The sequence below is a fragment of the Mastigoproctus giganteus genome, chromosome 1, assembly GCF_048544385.1.
Source record: "Mastigoproctus giganteus isolate SK-2022 chromosome 1, ASM4854438v1, whole genome shotgun sequence".
In the NCBI taxonomy this organism is placed as follows: Eukaryota; Metazoa; Arthropoda; class Arachnida; order Uropygi; family Thelyphonidae; genus Mastigoproctus; species Mastigoproctus giganteus.
Window position 1 is genome coordinate 103759914 of NC_143575.1, and position 21644 is coordinate 103781557.

The window sequence follows — 21644 nt, forward strand, 5'->3', positions numbered from 1 at the left end:
CAAAACAATGATAAACACAAAAAAAAAAATAATAATAATAATAATTAATAAATAAAATAAAAAATAAATAAAAAGGAAATTAAACCTATCATCCTATGCGCTTCCCTTACCCGAAAGTACTATCCAGATGACCTTTGAATTTCCCCAAACTGTCGGCCTCTACCACCCATGAAGGCAACTTATTCCAGTAATTTATAACTCGCTGGCTAAAATAAAACTTCCTGCAGTCCAATCTAAAGATTCCCCCCCCCCCCGTAACTTGAATTTATGTCCCCTAGTTCTAGCATCATTTATAATCTTGAAAATTTTGTCCTCATTCATTTTACTGATGCCTCTCAGAGCCTTAAACACCTCAATCAAATCTCCTCTAAGGTGTCTAGTTTCCAAACTCTGCAACCCACATATTCGAAGTCTTTCTTCATAAGGACGCCCTTTTGCCGATCTCACCAGGCGAGTTACCTTTCTTTGCACCCTTTCAAGAAGCTCGATGTCTTTCTTGAGGTGCAGTCTCCATACTTGAACACAGTATTCCAAGTGTGGTCTAACATAAGCCTTATATAATGGGATTATCACGTTCCTATCTCTACTTGCAAAAGTTCGATAGATCATCGATAGGACACCATGGGCTTTCCTTGCAACCTGTTTACAATGCTCAGAGAATTTCATGTCTGACCGTATAGTAACACCCAAGTCCCTTTCCTCCAGTACTGGGTTTAGTTGAACTTCACCAAGTGAATAAGTTATTTTGGGATTACTGTTTCCCAGGTGTAATACCTTACACTTTGTTGGATTAAAGCACAGCTGCCATTTTTCTGACCATTCCTGAAGTCTATCTATGTCTCTCTGAAGAAGCTCAGCTTGACAGTGATCATTAACTACTCTACCAATTTTAACATCATCTGCAAATTTAGACATCATGCCCTGTATCCCTTCATCAATGTCCTTTATGAAAATTAAAAACAACAGTGGCCCTAATACTGATCCTTGGGGAACCCCACTTCTTACATCAACCCAATCTGAGGAATAGCCATTTATCACAACCCTCTGCCTGCCTCCTGCCCTGAAGCCATCCTTCTATCCATCTAAGGATTTTCCCAGTGATTCCAACCTGTTCCAGCTCATAAAGCAACCGCTCATGTGGGACTGAGTCAAAAGCTTTGCTGAAATCTAAATAAACAATGTCGAAATTATTCCCTAAATCCAGCTTGTGAGTGACCCTTTCGAAATAGCGAACCAGATTTGTTAAACATGATTTTCCCTTTACAAAACCATGCTGAGTATCCTTGAGAATTTCAGTTCGATCCAAATGATCCTGAATTCCACCCTTGATCATTGCCTCCATGATTTTCCCTACTACTGAAGTCAGACTGACAGGTCGATAATTTCCAACTTGACTTTTAGAGCCACCCTTATGTATGGGAGATACATTTGCACTTTTCCAATCCAAGGGAATCTCCCCAGAGTCTAGTGATGCTCGCATAATTAGCCTCAGTGGTTCAATGCACTCGCTTGCCGCCTCTCTTAAGATTATAGGGTATATTCCATCAACTCCAGGAGCCTTACTGGTCTGTAGGCTCGAAAGTTTTTTCATTAAATAATCTTGCAAAATTTCAATATCATTAATTACATATTTTTTAACTTCGCTCCCACAATTTCCCATTGCCACAAAAGGCTTTTCATTTGTAAATATCGATGCAAAATAACTGTTGAGTTCATCTACAACGGCAGCTGGTGTATTTAATACTATCCCCTTTCCCTTACGTAAAGGTCCGATCTGGTTTGTCCTGCTCTTCTTGGCATTTATATATGTGAAGAATTCTTTATCCCCCCCCCTCTTTGCTCTGTTTGCTAGTGATTTCTTATAAACTGCCTTTGCCTGTCGAACCTTTTCTGTGGCTCTATTACACATCACCTTGTAGCTGTTATAGGCTTCAGTACTTTTTATTGCTCTGTAATCAAAGGTTATGTTGTATAGAGACTCTAAGTATACTATCGGCTTTGTTGGGGATGAGATATCCTCATCCATTCATGACTCCATCCAGCAGATGTTATATTCCTTTGATATACATTTTTGTTTGTTCCCAAAGGCACATTGGAATGAAGGCTAATGAACTGGCTGACACTGCATTGTCACCGCAACCCCAGAACAACTATAACTTGTTAGTCCCCTACCTAGACTACAGGAAAGTAATATGCAATAGGTTACTCTCCCAGTGGCAATAATTTTTGCATGGACAGGTCATGAACAAGCTGTAGCAGTTAATGCCTATAATCAAACACTGGCAGTCTAATCTGCACAGGAACTGTAAGAGTGGAAGTTTTATTGCTCACCCCCACATAGAACAGTCATCCCTCTTGAGGACAGATGACTCCCCTATGTGTGACATATTCTGTCCAAGTGTCCACATTATAGATATGACAGTGTTTTGTATTTTATTGCTTTTAGTCATTTTTACCAAGTAATCAGAGCCTTTTACACTCAGTCAGATTTTATCTAACAGTGACCGTCTGTTAGCAGTTTTTAGTAATTTAAAATCATTAAACATTTTCACTCTTATTTAAAATTTATCCTTATGTACTTTTTTTTTTTGCATTTTGACTTAGTGACCTAATTTGTTAGGTAACTGACATTTTAACTGTTATCTTTTATATGACCTGGGTTTTGTTCATTATAGCCATAGTTGCTAATGTGCCGATAAAACCCAAACCAACCAACCTGAGAGAAGTTTTGGGTGCACTACTCCGTATGCGGGAAAAATATTCCATGTTAGGATGGATTTGAGAGTTATACTGACTTAGTAGTTGTTTAGAAGAAACATAAAACTGAGAGTGAAAGAGAAAACCCAGATTTTTTTATATATGCAGAGGAAGCAATATTTGTGATATGCTTATGCCAACAGAGATTAGAGGTCAGTGTCAAGAGATCTGAGAGCCATCAAAGATAAGCACAAGGACAATATTCTTTTTCTTTTTTGCAAGATATAAGTCAGGGTGGAGTTTTAGAAGAATTGAAATTAACTTAGTTGTTTTTGTCCATTATAGCCGAGTGGTCAGGAGCAGGAGTGTAGTAGCACACGCTCTTTGAGTAGAGCGGGTTCAAGCCCTTGACTGCTGAATGCGGTCGATCTGCCAACCCCCGCACTGGACCAGCGTGGCAGGTTATGGTCCATTTCCCTCAGCATGAGGGCGCCTCCGTAGCCAGGTAGGAAGGAGCAGCAGTGCGTAGCACACGCTTCTTGATTAGACCGGGGTTCGAGCCCGTCACCACCAAATACGGAGGATGCGGAAAGGTCAAGGGAATGACTACCGCATATTCCTGGAGCAATATGGCCTTAGTTGCTAATGCTCCTAAAAACCAAATAACAAACAAACAACAACCCTCAGCATGAATTGTTGAGGAGGCTTCCATCCTGCAGTGGGTTGATAATGGCTGCACTTTACCTTTTTTTTTTTTTTTTATTCAAGCTTAAGCTGTTTGTTCAGGGCAAGGTTTCTCAAACTGGAAGGTGGAATGCAATGTGATATCATCAGCAAAACTATGAATAGGTTTTTCAGTCAGTGTAAGAAGGTCATTAATATAGAAGAGGAAAACAGTGGAAGAAAGAACTGAACTCTGTGGAACACCAGCATTAAATATTTTTCAATTTCGCCTCCATAATAGTCATGCAACTTGATGTATACAAGTTGTACATTAAAAATTAGAAGACAACCATTATACACAACGAGTGGTCAGAAAGAAATTGTATATGCAACCGAAAAAAAACAGTCAGCTGTCCATGAGATGGGAGCTTGTTTAGCATAATCAAAGCCTTAGAAATGTAAAGAGGAGCTGCTTGTGTTTCATCAAACTTTTCCATTGAATTTAGGTAACATAAGCCAGTATACCACCAGTGGATTGACTGTCAGAATCCATATTGGGGAAATTGAAGTCTAATATCTTTAGTGTTAGAGTTTTTTATTTTAAGACATCCTCAATCATGGAATGATAGTCTACCCAACACAAGGAAGAGATGCCATATGCTGTTTCCATGCTCAAACTTTTGCATACTAGCTGTGTTTGGAAGGAATTTTTTCTTCAAACCTGGCACCTATATCTGAAAAAAAATTTGTCAGTCCCTGTTCATGATTGAATTGTGCCTATTTGATTTCCTGCACAATTCACATGAATGGTATTTGCCACTGCACTCTCTAGACTCAATCCAATTAATACTGTTTATAGAAATAGTCCACACAGTTGAAAAGCTAAAGCAAGAAATTTTAACAGCATCAGTGAAGAAATTTTCTGGCTGAAGTTATGGGACATTCCAGTGATGAATACAGAATATTTTGGATGCCTCTGATGGCATGCATGTTGAAATGTTTGACTTTCACCATCTCAAGACTGTTGAGTTCAGTGACACTAAAAAAAAAAGTTCTATGTATTGATAAATATATTTAATTAAAATCAGTGTCTTTTAGAAAGGATATCTTAGCTATGGCAGTATAAATTGTTAAGGGAAAAACAAGGTGCCTATGCAAACAGATGCAGTATATTATTGTATTAGTTTTGAAGACACTGTCATAACAATTCTCATCTTTTAAACTAATGGCTTAACTTTTTCAAAATAGTGCAATGTTTGTTCTTTTGTGAATATTATGACCATTGAAAACCTTCAATGCAATATATTATTCTATTAGTTTTGTTTCATAGTCTGTATATCTCTTTTCTTAGTTTAAAAGTTATGATAGCCTTTCATAACGGTCTCTCATATTTTGAACTAATAGCCATATCGTGTCCATTTCTGAAAGGACAGGATAACCCTACAAACATTTAACAATTTCTTTGAAACCATATAGAATTAGCTGTGTTATAACTTGAGTGCTAAGGTTATTTATAATAATAAAAAATCAGCAATTTTTTTAAAAACTAATGTGTGTAATATATTAAATGCTTTTCCTTAACACACACAAAAAAAAAAATGGTGCATTATAGCCATAGCAGCTTATGTGCCATTAAACTCCCATAACAACAACAACACAAAAAATATATATATAGAGGCTCTATGCCAATTCTTTTTGTATTGAATGATATTTATTCATATCTATTACTGCTTAGGTTTCTAAAGAAATTCATCAGTATTTAATTTAATTTCCAATCTGTTGCATCTAGTAAAGACTGGGGAAGTGAAAGTTGATGATTTTAATCAGGAGTGATTTTCCCATGCATATGGTATAATGAAAAGATGTATTCCAAAGGCACCTCCGTAGCCAAGTGGGCAGGAGCAGCAGTGCATAGCGCATGCTTCTTGATTAGACCGGGGTTCGAGTCCGTGAGCCACCAATTGTGGAGGATGCGGAAAGGTCAGGGAATGACCACTGCATATTCCCGGAGCAATATGGTCTTAGTTGCTAATGCTCCTAAAAAAACCAAATAACATGTATTCCAAAATGTATGACAGCTGAGATAATCATAAATTTTATGCAAGATAAATATCCTGGCAACAAAATTTTTAAATCTTTTGTTCCAAGTACACAAGAATGTTTCTACTTTAAAAAAAAAAAAATTGCTGTATACAATCATAGTTTGTAGTACAGTGCTTTGGAGATTTGTATATAAAACAGTCAGAGACTTAACTCTTCTTTAGGTCATTTATAATTTGTTAATCTCACCATTTTCTACAATTGCAATGTGACTAACGTAATGGAAATTGCTTGTACCTTATACATTTGCAAAAAATTCACAAAAGCTGCTTATTTATTTCTTAAAAATTTCTCTAGGCAATTAATTAAAGCATTCTACACAAATAACTTTTATCTAACAGAAGATACTGTGAGTAATTTGCACTTTTATCAAGTGTGTTTACATGACCTAAAGTCATGTAAATGAAGTTTGAGATTGAAAAAAAAAAAAACTTCATTTTTTTTTTTCAATCTCAAACAGGCTAAGCCATAGTTTGCAGTACAGTGCTCAGAGAATTTTTTCATTCTGTGATGCCATCTTGTTAGAAATAAAAACATGAAATAATTAATTGTGTGGTATGAGGGACATTCAATAAATTATCTACATAAGGTATTTCCCATTGTTATATTTCAATTATTCATGATTTATCATGTTCCTACATACCTCAACTTAAATCACACTAATTTTTAACCCACTGTGTTTTAAGGTTGTGCTGTTGTAACATAAAGAACGAAGACACCTGTATCAAAGTATGGATTTGCTGAAATTGGAGCATCGTTCAGTCATAAAATTTCTCGCCAAAGAAGGTCAAAGGCCATTCATGAAAGAATGGTGGCTGTTTATGGCAGCAGTGCACCTTCACTGCCAGGTGAAATTCTGGTTAAAACAATTCAAGTGGGGTAGAGATTCCATCGAAGATGATCTGCATCTAGGAAGCTCTGTGACGGCGACCAGTCCAGAAATGTGCCAAGCTGTGGAAACTCTTGTGCTGAATGACAAATCTCTAGGGAATATGACATCTGAGGGAACAGTTATAACTATCCTTCATGAACTTTTGGCGATGACTAAGGTCATTACAAGATGGATCTGCAGATTTCTGACCCCTGTGCAAAAGCAATTGCAAGTATGGTGAGCTTTATGGAAGGGATCCTGAAACTTTTATCTCCAGAATTGTTGCAGTGATGAAACATGGGTTCATCACTGGGATCCTGAGACCAAGCAAGAATCAGTGTAATAGAAGCACCCAAAAAATTTCAGACAACCTTCAACTGGCTAGATTATGGCCACCATTTTTTGGGATGCTGATGGAATTTTGTACATTCACCACTTGGAACACAAACAATCACTGGGGAGTCATGCATCCCTACTGTACAACCTAAGGGATGTCATAATGGAAAACTTTCCAGATGTGTGCTGCCTCTTCAAGACAGTGCACAGGTCACATGCTGTTGCTTTCCCCTCCACCTTACAGTCTGGATCTGTCCCCCAGTGACTGACTGTTTCCTGTTTCAACACCTCAAGAAAATGTACTTGGACATGTTTTGCTGAAGATAATGAACTGAAGTCTGCTGTTTCTTCATTCTTTGATGGACAGGATCTTATTTTCAAGAATTTTATTTGTCTGTTATTTTCTTATTGCCAACAAAATGGATGAAGTGTATTGCAGTTCAAGGGAGTTATATTGAAAAATTAAACAGATTTTTGCCTCCATCTTATTTCTTTCATATGTAGGTAGATAATTTATTGAACGTCCCTCGGGTGGAGGAGGGGCCACCTTTGTAAAAATTATTATTTTAATGATGTAATGATAAATATTTGTTCTGTCCACTTCTACTTTATCTGTATATTGTTTTTCTTGCTAACAGTTGCCTCTTGAAGAATTTCATTACATGACTAGAATATTATATACAGCTCCTTCCAATGGAATATGGGGTGAACGAGAAATCGATTATGCTCTTATTATACAAAAAGATGTAACTCTCAATCCCAACCCAAATGAAGTTAAAGATTATTGTTACATTGCTCAAAAAGACTTAAAGGGATTTTTAGGTAAGAAAGAGTGAAATTTAATGTTATAGCAATAAATAAAATTTTAGTTCTTTTTGATATATATATATTTGGCCTGCTTTCACATCCAAAATTTATGAATTCTTTTTATTCTATATGATGCACTTCATTTTGTGCAAAATGTGCTTAAAATTCCTGTGTTCAGAGGTGCAAATAGTCTATAGTGTTTTCATCATCCAAAAAAAAAAAAAAAAACCTCCCACTTCACCCATCTATTCACTCCAAATGATCTTCTAGCTCAACCTTAAATTCCTATAAGCTATCAGTTTCACAACAAGAGATGGAAGTCTGCTATCTGCTGGCTAAAGGCAAATTTCCGCACATCTATTCTACAACCATCTTTCCTCAATTTGAATCTATACCCCCTCAGGTTCTTAATCTAAGCAAGAGGAAGAATCTCATTAGCATTGAGGTTTTTCAACCCGTTCAAGGCCTTATACACCTCAATCAGATCATGTCGCAGGTGCCTAGTCTCCAGGCACTGCAATTTGCAGAACTTAACTTTTCTTGGTAAAAGCACCCCTTTGTTTCCCTCACCAATCTCGTTGCCCTTCTTTGTACTTGTTCTAGCAGCTCTACATCCTTCCTAAAATGAGGCCTCCAGATCTGTACAGTACTCAAGGTGTGGCCTGGTCATTGCCTTGTACAGTTGGATAATCACCTGCTAGCAAAATTCCTATATATCATTCGCAAGACTCCATTACCTGCTCTGGCAGCCCATGAGCACTGCTCAGCAAACTTTATATCTGACTGCACAATTAACTCCAGGTCTTTTTCACTGTCCACTTCCCTGAGTGTAGTATCCCATAGCTGGTACATTTCTCTTGGGTTACTGCTACCCGTATGCAGTATGGGTACAGTAAAAGTACTTTGCATTTGTTAATGTTAAATTTCAGTTGCCACTTATCAGCCTATTTGCCCAACTTATCTAGATCCTGTTGCAGTAGCATACTGTCTTTACTGTCATTAACAACCCTACCAACATTTGTATCATCTGCAAACTTGGGCATTATGCCTGATATACCTTCATCAATATCATTTATGAATACACAAAACGACAATGGGCACAACACTAAACCCTGGGGAACTCCACAAAGAGCAGTGTCCATTTATTACCACTCTCTGCTGTCTCCCACTCAACCATCCCTTTATCCATTGTAGCAACTTGCCCTTAATGGCATACTGCTCCAATTTATACAGCAGTCTTTCATGCACAACAGTATCAAAAGCTTTCCTCAAATCCAAGTATATGATATCAAAATTATTCTTTGCATCCAGTTCCTTTGTGACCACATCATAGTATCCAATCAAATTGGTCAGACAAGACCTCCCCTTAACAAACCCATGCTGTGTCCTAACTATTAGTACAGTCTTGTGTAGATGATTCTGTGATGCTTCTTTAACTGGTGATTCCATTATTTTCCCAGAACATAAGTTAAATTAACATTCTATAGTTACTTGTCACTGTTTGGATCATCTTTGTGAATGGGGATACATTTGCACACCTCCAGTCCATGGAAGCTCTTATAATTATGGCTAAGGGTTTGCTTACTTCCTATAACTGGATAGATCCCATCCACCCCAGGTGCCTTCCTTATGTTTAACTTTAACATTTCTCCTCCACTTTGCTCTCAGTTAGAGGTTGATAAACTTCTGGCATTTCCCTCCTTGAATAACTCTTCATCTGTGAATGTAGATGCAAAATGCATATTCAGTTTATCAGCTATCTGAGCAGGATCATCAATAGTCGAATCATCTGTGTTAAGTGGATCAATCCGATTCGTAAGTAAAGAACTCTTTGCTGTTTTTCTTTGCATCCTTTGCCAGCTTAACCTCCTGTGTGACTTGATTACTGGCTGGCTTATGTCACCTGATAATTTATATGCATCCCATGCATTTTTCTTATCTGCCACGAGCATCATTAATTTATCTGAAAATTCTTAATGGGTGAATATGTTGTTATTTGGTTTTTAGGAGCATTAGCAACTAAGGCCATATTGCTCCGGGATATGCGGTGGTCATTCCCTGACCTTTCCACATCCTTCGTATTTGGTGGTGATGGGCTCGAACCCCAGTCTAATCAAGAAGCTTATGCTATGCACTGCTACTCCTTCCCACCTGGCTACGGAGGCACTTAATGCGTGAATAATCACTGCTGATAATCAGATTGAGAGTCTTACTCCCTCTGATTGCCTCTCGAACATATTGCTGTAGAAAAGTCATCCAGTAAATCCACAAAAGTCTTGCTAGTGTGCGAGTGAATTATAAGAGCTTCCATGGACTGGAGGTGTGCAAATGTATCCCCATTCACAAAGTGACCAACCCATAAGTTCCAGTCAATATCTGGAAAGTTAAAATCCCCCATTATAAGACATTCTTATTTACTGGCCCACCCTATTTCTCTGCACTTTATACTCATCAGAGTCATTAAGCCTATAATACACACCTATTCTCATTGTTAGTTTCTTAACTAACAGCATAACCCTCCTCCCTTCCTGTCCTTTCTGTACACATTGTACTCCCCAAATTCCAATTCTGCACTGCTTATATCTGTGTGACACCATGTCTCTGATAACCCTACAATATCTGCCTTTGATGTTTGGACCAGCACTTCAAATTTATTTACTATACTTCTAGCACTGGTCTACATGCACCTGTTCTTACTCTTAGTTACGCTACTACAACCCATGTATTTACTTGTTCCATAATGACTCCGAGCACCTTGCTTTCCATGCTGCTGCTCATTCTAATAGAAGCAGTGCAAGAATCACTTTCACTTCTCCCTACGGCCACTGTTAATCCCCCCAAGTTAGCAGTTTTCCGACCCTCTAACACTCTCGGTAGCATCAGCAAATATTTTTGCACCCTATCCCTGTAGAAGCAAATTTTCCTGTTAACAAGCACAGACCGTACTGAGAAAAATTCTTCCCCATGAGCTTTGCACAATCTCTTCAGGCCAAATTGATTGTCAAGGCTGTCATCATATACTCCTTCCTATCGTGTCTGGGCAGAATTACAGACACTTTCAAATTCAACCTTAACTCTCAACTTTTTTTCAACATTGACCTGTACTTGTTAAATAAATCTGCAGATCTCTTACTCTTAATGTGCCAACATGTATAATAATATCACATTTTGTGCCTTTAAAAGATATCAGCTCTACGTCATCAACTTTTGCACATGGCAAACATACCCTGGTCGTGTTCCACCTATCCTTTTTTGCATAATATATTCTCCGTTTCCCTGACAGTAGAGTCACTAACAATAACTAGTTCCAATGGGACCAGTGCATTCTGCCTTGGGAATTGCCACCATGTTGCCTAATGCACAGGAGTGAGCTCTGACATTGATTTGGGCAGCTGAGAGCTTGATGGGCCCATCAGAATGCCTACACACAAAGACATCCTCCTTGGCTATATCATGTCCGCAAACATTTCATATTTCACACATTTTTTGAGACTGATCCCTTCATTTCTCTCCCCGAGCCACAGCACTCCCACTATTCTGGATCATTATTTCTATTTAAATACAATTTAATAATACTATACTAAGTTAACAGATTCCTAATACAGTGCTACGTATTACACTATTTCGTATCTATCTAGTATACTACAACAATGGTGCAACAATATTGGCACCAACACCGTAACTTACAAAAATCACTAGTTAAATTTAATAAAATAAGCTAATGAGCACTACTAAGCATATTTAATATCTTTGTAGAACACAATGTAGTACATTAAAAACATCAAAACTACTTATCCCTTTTCAGCAGCCATCTGTTCACCTCTCCAAGCTCAGTGCCAAAAATCAACACACGTCTTATCCTCTGAAAAGTTTATGATATGTTATTTACATCATCATCATCCAAGTTTTATTTGAACAAAGGTTTCAAAGAGAGTAATTCTGTCTCAGGTTATATGGAGTATGTGAGAGAGCTGCAGAATGGGACAGAAAAAAAAAAAAAAAAAACTTGGACTCCTTCCAGGGATGCTATATTGCATATACATCCAAGTTGACTATTTAAAGACAAAGGATAATATTATCATTCATCCAAAGCTTAATAGGCAACTATTAATGACTTATGAAACCTGTCAACAGTTTAAGCCAGAGAACATGGATAGGTGTTGGCTCCATTGCCATTAAGAGAGATGGCATAATGTGGCAATTGAGCTGCAGCTAATCAGTAATAATAACACTATTTTGAAACTCCAGCCAATGTCTCTCATTCATGTGTATAGATTGCAGTACATAATTTTCTGCATCTGTTCTCCCTTGCACTGTAGGAAATTCTTTTCAGAAGAGTATTTCTTTTTCAGTATTAGAAAAGTACCAGTGAAGGCCTGATCTTCATCCATATATGAATAATTCTGGGAGTTAAGGTGCATCCTCATAACTTTCTAAGGATTCTTTCACTTAGTATTTTCCATGCACTAGTCATGAAAATATTCAAGAAAAGTGTAAAAAAATAATAAAAAAATTCTCATGAATGACACTTGGCCTGTACAGGCCAGTGTTTAGTATGCTATTACAAAAGAGTGTTTGATTCCCTACACCTACTCTCAATTTTGATTTACCCATGCTTATGTCACACCAAACTGACTCGACACTGCCCTGTCCATCGATGTCGACTGGCTTCACTTCCTTGGATTTTATGTGTTTTTTAACTAATAGCATAACCCCTCCTCCCTTCCTATCCTGTCTATCCTTTCTGTAGACGTTGTACTCCCCAAATTCCAGTTCTGCATTCCTTATATCTGTGTGACACCACGTCTCTGATATCCCAACAATATCTGCCTTTGATGTTTTGAGCAAAACCTCAAATTCATCAAATTTATTTACTAAACTCCTAGCATTGGTGTACACGCAAGAATACATGCACCTGTTTCTATTCTTAGCTACCCTAACACAACCCATGTGTTTACTTGTACCGCAATGACTTCCAGCAGTCTCTGAAATATCCCGCATATTGTTTTTCAGGCTTCTGCTCATTCCAATAGAAGCAATGCAAGAATCTCTTTCACCTCTGCCAGTGGCTACTGTTAATCTATTTGTCTTTGTCTCCCCCCAAGCTAGCAGTTTTCCGACCCACCTAACACTGCCTCGATAGCATCAGCAAATATTCTTGCACCCTTTCTATTTAAGTGTATCCCATCCCTGTAGAAGCAATCTCTCCTGTTAACAAGTACAGTCCAGGCTGAAAAAAATTCTACCCCTTGAGCCTTGCACAATCTTTCCAGGGCCGAATTGATCGACAAGGCTCTCATCATATACTCCCTCCTATCGTGTCTGGGCAGAATTGCAGACACTTTCAAATTCAACCCTACTTCACGGCTTTTTTTCAACAGTGACCTGTACTTGTTAAGTAATTCCGCTGGTCTCTTACTCTTAATATCATTAGTGCCAACGTGTACAACTATATCACCTTTTGTGCCCGTAAAAGATGATATCCGCTCTACAACGTCATCAACCTTCGCCCCTGGCAGACATACCCTGGTCCTGTTCCACCTATCCTTTTTACAAAGCATGTTTCCCGTTTCCCTGACAATAGAGTCACCAACAACTACTAGTTCCTGTGGGACCAGCGCATTCTGCCTTGGGGGCTGCCTCTGTGTTGCAAGATGACCAAGTGCAAGCTCTGGCGTTGATGGGCCCCTCAATTTATTTCCTTCGAGGGCATCCACCCTGTCCTTCAAGGTCTCTTATAGGCCCATAACAACACTGATTTGTCGCCTAATTTCCTTGCATCGTGCACACACAAAGACATCCCCCATGGCAGTATCATGTCCCGTACCTGATTGCTCCGCAAACATCAAGCAAACAGTGCATCTTAAAAGGCTGTGATTCAGAGGGCAACTGCCCCCTCAGTTCTCCCCTGAGCCACAGCACTCCCATTAGCTTGAGCCTTTTGCTTTGCTGCTCTGGTTTGAGTCATGATTTCGATTTAATGTCAATAAAATTACAATTTCAGAACAGAATTAAAACCTTAAACTTGTATCCTAACACAGTTATAACGCCACATTTATATTATGCACTATACTATACAAAGCTAATGCTATCGAATTCCGGATATGCTTTATCGTGTTACAATGGCGGTAATTACGACTGGTACTTCTATGGACTCTTAAGTATTGATTAACTTCCAAATCTCACTGTCTCAGTTTAGAATAAACTAAGTATCCTGACTAGGTCTATAGCTACTTATAGATAATAAATTGATATAACAATTGGTTAATATATCGGCTAAATACGGTTAAAAACCTCTCGTTCAACGGAGCTGCAATTTGTAACACGTGGATTTGATACCGTTACCGATACTAGTTCTCAGCTTCTCTTCCATAAGTCATGTTGGGGAGTATACATTGGTTCATTATTTTACGTTTCAGACAAACTGGGATATTGCTCTTCATCCAAAATTTATTCTTCTCTTGACTTCCAGCCATTTATCATTATTACAGCTAATAACTTGTTCCAGATAAGTATATGACTCCACCTTTTCAATTACTGCTCCTTCAATCATTATTTCCCTTTCTGTGGCATACTTGTTCATCATTACTTTTGTTTTAGCCATATTTATCTTTAGTCCAAAATCCTTACTAGCTGTGCATAACTGATTAAGATTTTCCTCTAATTCTTTGGAATCATGGCTTATGACCACAATGTCATCTGCAAATTGTAAATGGTTTAGGTACTCTCCGTTCACATTGACTCCTTTCTGCGACCAGTCTAATCTTCTGAAAGCTTCCTCAAGGGCAGCAGTAAACAGCTTCGGAGATATTGTCTCCTTGTCGATCTCCTTTCTCAATTTTAAATTTCGTACTGTCTTTGTCTAGTCTAATAAAGGAGGTAGCACTCTCATATATTTTCTTCAAAATCATAATATATGGGGTATCAATGCCTTGTCTTTCCAGTGCCTGAAACATTGCCTTATGCTGTATGGGGTCAAATGCCAGGCATAATGGTGTTTTTATTCATATGCTTTCTCCATTAGCTGTGATATTACATGAAGGTGATCCATAGTTGAGAATCCTGTCCTAAAGCAAGCTTGCTCTTTCGGTTGATTCTCATCAAGTATTCTTTCTAATCTGTTAGTAATGACCGATGTGGGATAACAAGCTAATTGGTCTATAATTTCCAATTTATCTCCTTTCTTATGCAGCAAAACTATGATTGCATTATTCCACTGCTTAGGCGTCACACCTTTTTGAATGCACTTTGTGAAGAGCCTTGCCAGTTTGTGTTATGTCTCTTCCTCCCAATTTTAACAACTCTACAGTAACTTCATCTTCCCCCGGGGCTTTCTGATTCTTCAATGCATGTTCTACCTCATCAGGAAGAATATTGGGTATGTCGTATGTGTTGCTACTTTGTAATCCATCTTCCCCACTGCTGGCATCATTCCCCTGCTCCTTGTATAATTCTCTGTAGTAGTCTTATGCTGTTTATAAGTACACCATCGCTATTCTTCAGTTTCAGTATCATTTGTTTTTCTGTATTACTGCTCATGGCTGCTGATTTAAATCCTTTGTTTTCCCTTAATGCTTGTTCTACTTTTCTTGTGCTAAATCTTCTTATGTCCTCTCTGAGTCTCTCTCTAATGGCTTTGCATAACTCAGTATACTCAATTTTCTCCCTGTCAGTGTTTTTCTTGCTTTTCATTTGTCGTCTTCGGTTCATCATGACAAGTGTTTCTTGACTAATTTTTTCTTCTTTGGATTTCTTTTTCCCTCTAGGTTTCTTGGGCTCTATCACTTTCAAAAAGTTGTAATATTCCTCATCGATATCTTGGTCCTCAGCAGTCTGCAGAAGTTCATACTTGTTCTTAAGTTCCAGTACATACTGCTTTTTCTCCTCTTTTGTTATCTCAAAAGACCTTTGTATTATTTACTCGAGTCAGTTTTTTCCTTTCCTACATCTATATCAAGTGTACATCTTACCATTCTGTGATCACTTCCAACATTTACCTTATTCAGGACGGTAACATCATTCACAATATAACTTCTGTTGGTGAGGATGAAGTAGATTTCATTAGTAGTTAATCCATTTGGACTCTTCCGTGTTCACTTTCTGTTCACCCTTTTCTTGAAAAAAGTTACTGACAGTCGTTGAGATTCTGCAAATTCCACAAGTCTTTCACCAATTCCAAAATTTCCTATAGTTCCCCTTTCTGCGCTGTTTTGTCTCTTTCCAACCTTAGCATTGAAGTCTCCCATAATATTAGTGTAGTGGGTTTTCTGCTCATCTAGAAGACTCTCAATTTCAGTGTACATTTCTTCAACCTCTTCATCATCATGGCTCGATGTTGGTGCATAAATCATTATAATCTTTAGCTTGTATCTCTTAGAAATCTTGAGTATTAGTCTTGACACTCTTGGTGATGTACTTTTGAATTCCAAAATGTTGTTTTTAAAATCTTTATGGACCAGAAACCTAACTGCACCTTCACTCCTTTCACTGTTTCCATTGGTGTACAGCAGATTTCCACTTGATAAACTTATAAGTGATTCATTTCTTCTTGTTGTTTCAGCCAAACCGATGATATTCCAATTCACATTTTCTAATTCCTTTTCCAGCTCTAATATCCTGTCTTCACCGATGAATGTTCTTACGTTATAACAGGCCAAGTTCAGTTTCCGTGCATGGCAGCCTGGTCATACCCAGAGATTCTTAGCACCCTCTGCTTCCACTCTGATCCTCTCGCTGCCGTAAGAGGGAGAGTGAAAGCTGCTGAGGGCCATTTGTTTCGTCGTGCTTTCATATGCTGGAGGGTTTGATCTTTTCCTCTTCACGCTGACCAGGCATCTTGAAGAGAACCACTCTACATGTTCGTTGCCACCTAAGTGACGTAACAGGGCTTACCATCGAGAAGATGTGCATGAGTGGATTTTAAGGAGGCAGGCCAACTGGACTTCTCCTAAATCTTCTGTAATAGAGAGATATTGGATCCATCAGTGTTTTAGGCTGTGTCTGATAACACACAGGATACCTGTTCCCCTCTAAGCCCCCTTCAAGTCATTACCACTCCCCTAACCAATGATATCGGATTTTAGTACAGATTATTTAAAATGCGATCTGGATCTGGCAACTTCTGAAATCCTATAGACAAATAATTGCTAGTGTATTACATATAGTATCTTTATAAATTTTATGTTTCTATTCACTTTCTTAAGAATTTTGGTCAATTCAAATAAATGAAGTTTTACTGTATAACCTCTAGAGCACTGATACTTCTAAATCTTTTAATTTTTTTCAAAATAATATCCTTGTACAATTAAAGATCATGTGGTGACATAAGTAGCTTTTAACAATGAGCATAGTCTTTTCCAACCATATTTTCTTGCAGTGGCAGCATCTTAAATGCATGGGAGTCACATCATTATTTCCATATACAAAATATTATTTATTCTCCCTCTTTTTCTTGTGCTTGCTTGCCATTGATGTGGGTAACATGGTGCTCTGATGATATTTCTCACAATCAATAATAGTGCAGAGTAGGTAGGTGTCTGTATGGTGTCACACATTCACTGTTGCCTAGATGATCCCTTAGATAGCTCACATGCAGATTAAAAAAAAACATCCACTCTGGTGATGGATATTATATAAAATTTAATGTTCAGTGCATGATGCTAGCTATATTGGCAAGACATCTCAGGGCTAGTTTGGGCAACAACGTGACCAGCATAGGGAACCATTTCCAGACATTGCATGGCTATTCTACATATCCTGTTTTCATTAAGATTTTACTACAAGAAAACATGATTTTATATTTGTCAGTGTGCTAAAGGTTATAGTACCTGTTGTACTTTGACCTCCAGAGGTTTTTCATTATATATGCTCTGCTATAATTAAAATGTCCTTTAGATCAGTAACTTCAGCTTTAGACTAGAAATATTGTAATAGTTTACTCACATTGTGCATTCTAGTGCTAGAAGTTTACTAAACAAATGTTTCAGATTTTAGGGTAATTATAGAAGGGAAAATTAATAAATCAAGTTTATCTTGGTAGGAGTGTGAATTATAAAGGCAATCATGATTAGAAACAACCTTGTGAAAACCTCATTACTGTCTTTAATAAATGACCACTGTTCTTCATGGACTACTAATGATACCACAGGGGTTGGATCTCTTATTGTTTTTAAATGTAGGAATTTCAACTTTCGGTCATCAAAGGTGGTTAATAAACCTCAACTGATAATTGGAAATTATCAGTTGAGGTTTAAAATTTATTAGTGCAAAAGGTACTGCATTTGGATAGCACCAAAGTACAGTAGAAGCCTTTTTATCTGCTGTAATCAGGACCAGTAGTTGGTCAGCTAAAACAGTGAATCATAAAATAATTTTCATCTGTTTCAAAAAAAAATAAATAAAAATAACTCCCTTCACTTCTATTACATTGAACGGTGGTCTGATTCAACATAATGTAAAGCATTTTTTGGACTTGAGATATAATTCAATCTTTTCTTCATATTTAGAGCAATAATTTTATTTTCTAACAGATTGGTTAAAAATTTTGTTTAAATCTTTGGAACCTTCAATTTGCCTGAAATCAATTATAATCTATATCCTTCAGGACTTTATTAGTGTTCCCAACTTCAGACCAAAAATTTTAGTAAATGTTGAACTTGCATGGAATTTCATTCCAAGTGTTATATTGTAAATGATTTTATTAAGCCCTATATTATTGTTTTGATTTAAAAACTTCACTAGTGTTTTTTTTATGTTGCCTTATCAGACATTCTAGAACCCTTTGATCCATGGGCTGTTATATTAAGGGGTAAAAACATAGAATTTATGTTCTCTTCTTTGAATTCCTCTATATTATTCTCCAATTGATTTTTCTTTTTTGATACATGACCTTAAATCTTCAGTAAATTTTTGAGCAGCAGTAATGTCTTGCTGTTAATACTCAATAGGTTTTTTTATAACGTGAAAGTCACTTGTTATGAAACTTTCTGAACCATCAGTCTCTTTCTGTGATGCTGCTAATGGGAGTTCCATTTGTCTTTCTTGCATTATTTCTAATTTTGGTTTCTTTAAAGTGGAGCATATAAAATCATTCTTCGTTTATATTAATTTTTTTTCCCCCGCACCTAATTTCTAAAGAAAAAGACATCTGTATTGAGCCTTTTCAGTCTTCCTTTTCCATATACTGTAATTACAATAAGGAAACTCAGTAGGAAGGTGTGATGTACTACACTAGTGTGTATCAAACAGTACATTTTAAAGAAGACATCTACGCTGTTTGATAAGGAAAAAGACTTGGGGATAATTGTGTCGTCTAATATGAAGTTCTCTGAGCAGTGATATACAGGAACTTGTTAGTAGGTTTTATGCCAAAAATTCTTAAACAACACAATAGTTTTGTTTGAAAGGGTAACCATATTAGTTGGTGGGGACACAAAATGATATTCTTACTATGAATTGTATTAGGGTTTAAAAGAGTTAAATAAAGATCTGTCATCTTTAATCTTTCTCAGATGGCACAAAAATTTAAAATGGATGATTGCAGAAATTCACATTTAAATTTAAAAAAAGATTTGTTCAAATCTTTTGCTCCCTTACATCAGATATCTCTTTCTAGTATCAGTGTTAGATAGACATTCTTGCACAGCAGTACGTTGTCATTTTTAATATTGTTTAAATGAAGACAACCTGCAGGAAGCACTTGATCCCTAACTTCATAGTATTTAAAAAAATATCATGTATGTAATAAATTAATCACACCCCCCCCCCCCCATGATTTTTGTTTCTAATCCTTTCAAGCCACTTATTAGATTAAATAAATATATATATTATTCTTGAATAGTCTGGTGTAGAACAAAAATAGTGCTTTCTATTTTTGGTCTCAGTTGTACATGGCCTTTGTACTAATGTAAACAACCTCTTTAGAATGAATTTTTGTTACTGAGTACAGTCTGTTTTCAAAATATTTTTTTGTCCTACTCTCACATCCTCAAGTGGCATATTATTAAAATAAATGAAACACTCAAGCTATCTTAGGTATGTTTTCATGGAGTTTATTTGGCTGTTCAATAAAAACTACCTGGTCCTGTTGTTTTCATAGTACATGAAAAGTATTTTAAACTAATGTCTTGCATTATCATAGTTTGTGATTGAAGAGTTCATCCAGAAATATCTAGTTTCAGTGAATATAAATCATTGAAACAAGAATAATCATGTTTTCATAAACAGTAATGAATGAATGAATTTAAGATTTCTCAAGCTAGATGGAAAGTAACAAATATTTTTTGTAGTGAATGAGTACAATTCTTACACTATTGCAAAATAACTTGAAACAGACATGGTTGCTCAGACTATGTTTCTGGGCAAAATGATGAATAGAAAGTTAGTTTTTTATATTTTCACCAACAGTTAATATTAGTCCATTATTTTTGAATTAGAACTCACAGGTATGTATAGCCCTCTCACTGCAGGGTATCATATTATATACATATTATTGTCAAACTATTTCAATGCAGTAATTGAAACATAACTTGGCAACCTTTACTACAGCAGTGAAGAAAAGTTTCAGTCTTCTGAAATAACCATGAAAGGATGCAGTCCACAAACTTTTTGACTCTACTGTGTGCAGCATTTGTTTCTTCCAAAATATGAGCTAAATAATATATTAATAAATATAGCCCACTACAATCAGACTAGTTAAATAAAGGCCGACCGGGCTAGCCAGGTGGGTAAAGTGCCTGCCTGGCAACCCAAAGGTCGTGGGTTCGATTCCCGCCTCGGGCTTGGATCAAAGTACTGCAAAAACCTTGGGAGGTGCACTATGGCCACAGAAGCCGATGCGCCAACAACTACCAAACCAAAAAAAAACAGTTAAATAAAATAAAAATGTAGAAAATTTTTGTTTAAACTGCAAAATTTTTCTTTGACTGGTCACTGAATGAATTCTTTATTGGTTTTATGTGTTAGAAAACTTCTTGATTTTAAATAATAATAATAATAAAAAGTTCTCGTGCAGTTAGAGCTGTTACCAATTCTGTTTTAATTAACTTCCAGAGATATTCTAGCCATTAATTTTATTACAAATTATTACCTTAGAGTGGTCTCTGCAGGAGTTCTAATCTTCCATGTGTTAATTTTTTCTTGTTAGATGTGTGACTGTTCCACACTAGGATAATGAATTGTTATTATTGTAGTCTCAATTGCTTTCCAACTGAATATTCCCATGTAGTTCCCAGAGGCTGCCGTAGCCTAGTGGTCAGGCGCGTGTGTGCATAAGTACACGTGCCTTGAGTGATCGGTGTTCAAGCCCGTGACTGCTGTTTCTTGTATTCAATCTATCGTGTGAACTGCTCTGCCCGTTTGGGCATCCCGGAGTATAAACAGAAAATTTATTTATTTTTAGTTTATGTTACACAATGAGCTATAGCCTGAATAAATAGCTTATCCATTTAAATGCATCTTTAGTGTAACCTTCTTTCTGTTTAAGTTTGCACAGCTTGATGAAACCTCTTAAATGTTGTTACAAATTTATTTCAGAAAATCTTCAAGGAAGAGGACATTGTATCACACCTTGGTTTCAGTTGATAGTAGACTCTTTCCTGTTTAAATGGTGGGAAAATTTGCAAAATGTTGAACCCTTAAAAGACCATAAAATAATTCATCACCTTGGAGGTTAATGAAAAAAATTAATTTTTCTAGCTCTGTTTTGAGGATAGATATTTTAAGATGGCTGTATATGAAATTGTAAAAATTATTTACAGTTTTAATAGCTTGTATTATAAAAGAGAGTTATTAAATATAATCATGTCTATTTTCTGTAAATTTTTGAATGGACTAGAAAGTTTTGTTTTATAAAATAAATATTTGTAATAAAATTTTTCACAATTTTGTAATTGCCACAAAGAAAAACTTGTAGATCCGGGTGAACAGTCTTTGTGTGCAAAAAAAGCTTACTCACTCATGGAACTTCCTTTATTGGCATTTAATGAAATAAGAGTTTTTCTGCTATTATAGGAAAGTTGTATGTTAAAGAAGTAACTATAAAAATTGTGCATGACAGTACATGCTATAAAATTGTTATTCTTGTAAATTTCCCTGTGTGTTCAAAATGGGCCAAAGATTTTGCTGTTTTCAGATGACAGTTTCTGATCTGAATGTGTGAGAATTTGTACTG

The 21644-nt window shown here is 36.7% G+C and overlaps 1 protein-coding gene across 5 annotated transcripts in view; it reads left to right on the forward strand.

Moving 5' to 3' along the window:
- Idi (Isopentenyl-diphosphate delta isomerase) overlaps window positions 1–21200 on the forward strand; it is a 90349-nt gene extending 69149 nt beyond the window's left edge. For 4 of the 5 annotated variants that reach the window (XM_090381614.1, XM_090381605.1, XM_090381618.1 and 1 more), the window contains 2 exons: window positions 7306–7489; window positions 21008–21200. In XM_090381614.1, the coding sequence (XP_090237740.1) occupies window positions 7306–7489; window positions 21008–21147 (324 nt within the window). In that variant the 3' untranslated portion in view covers window positions 21148–21200. The remainder of the gene's footprint in view (window positions 1–7305; window positions 7490–21007) is intronic. The other variant, XM_090381625.1, reaches the window with a different exon arrangement.
- Window positions 21201–21644: the final 444 nt, after the last annotated feature.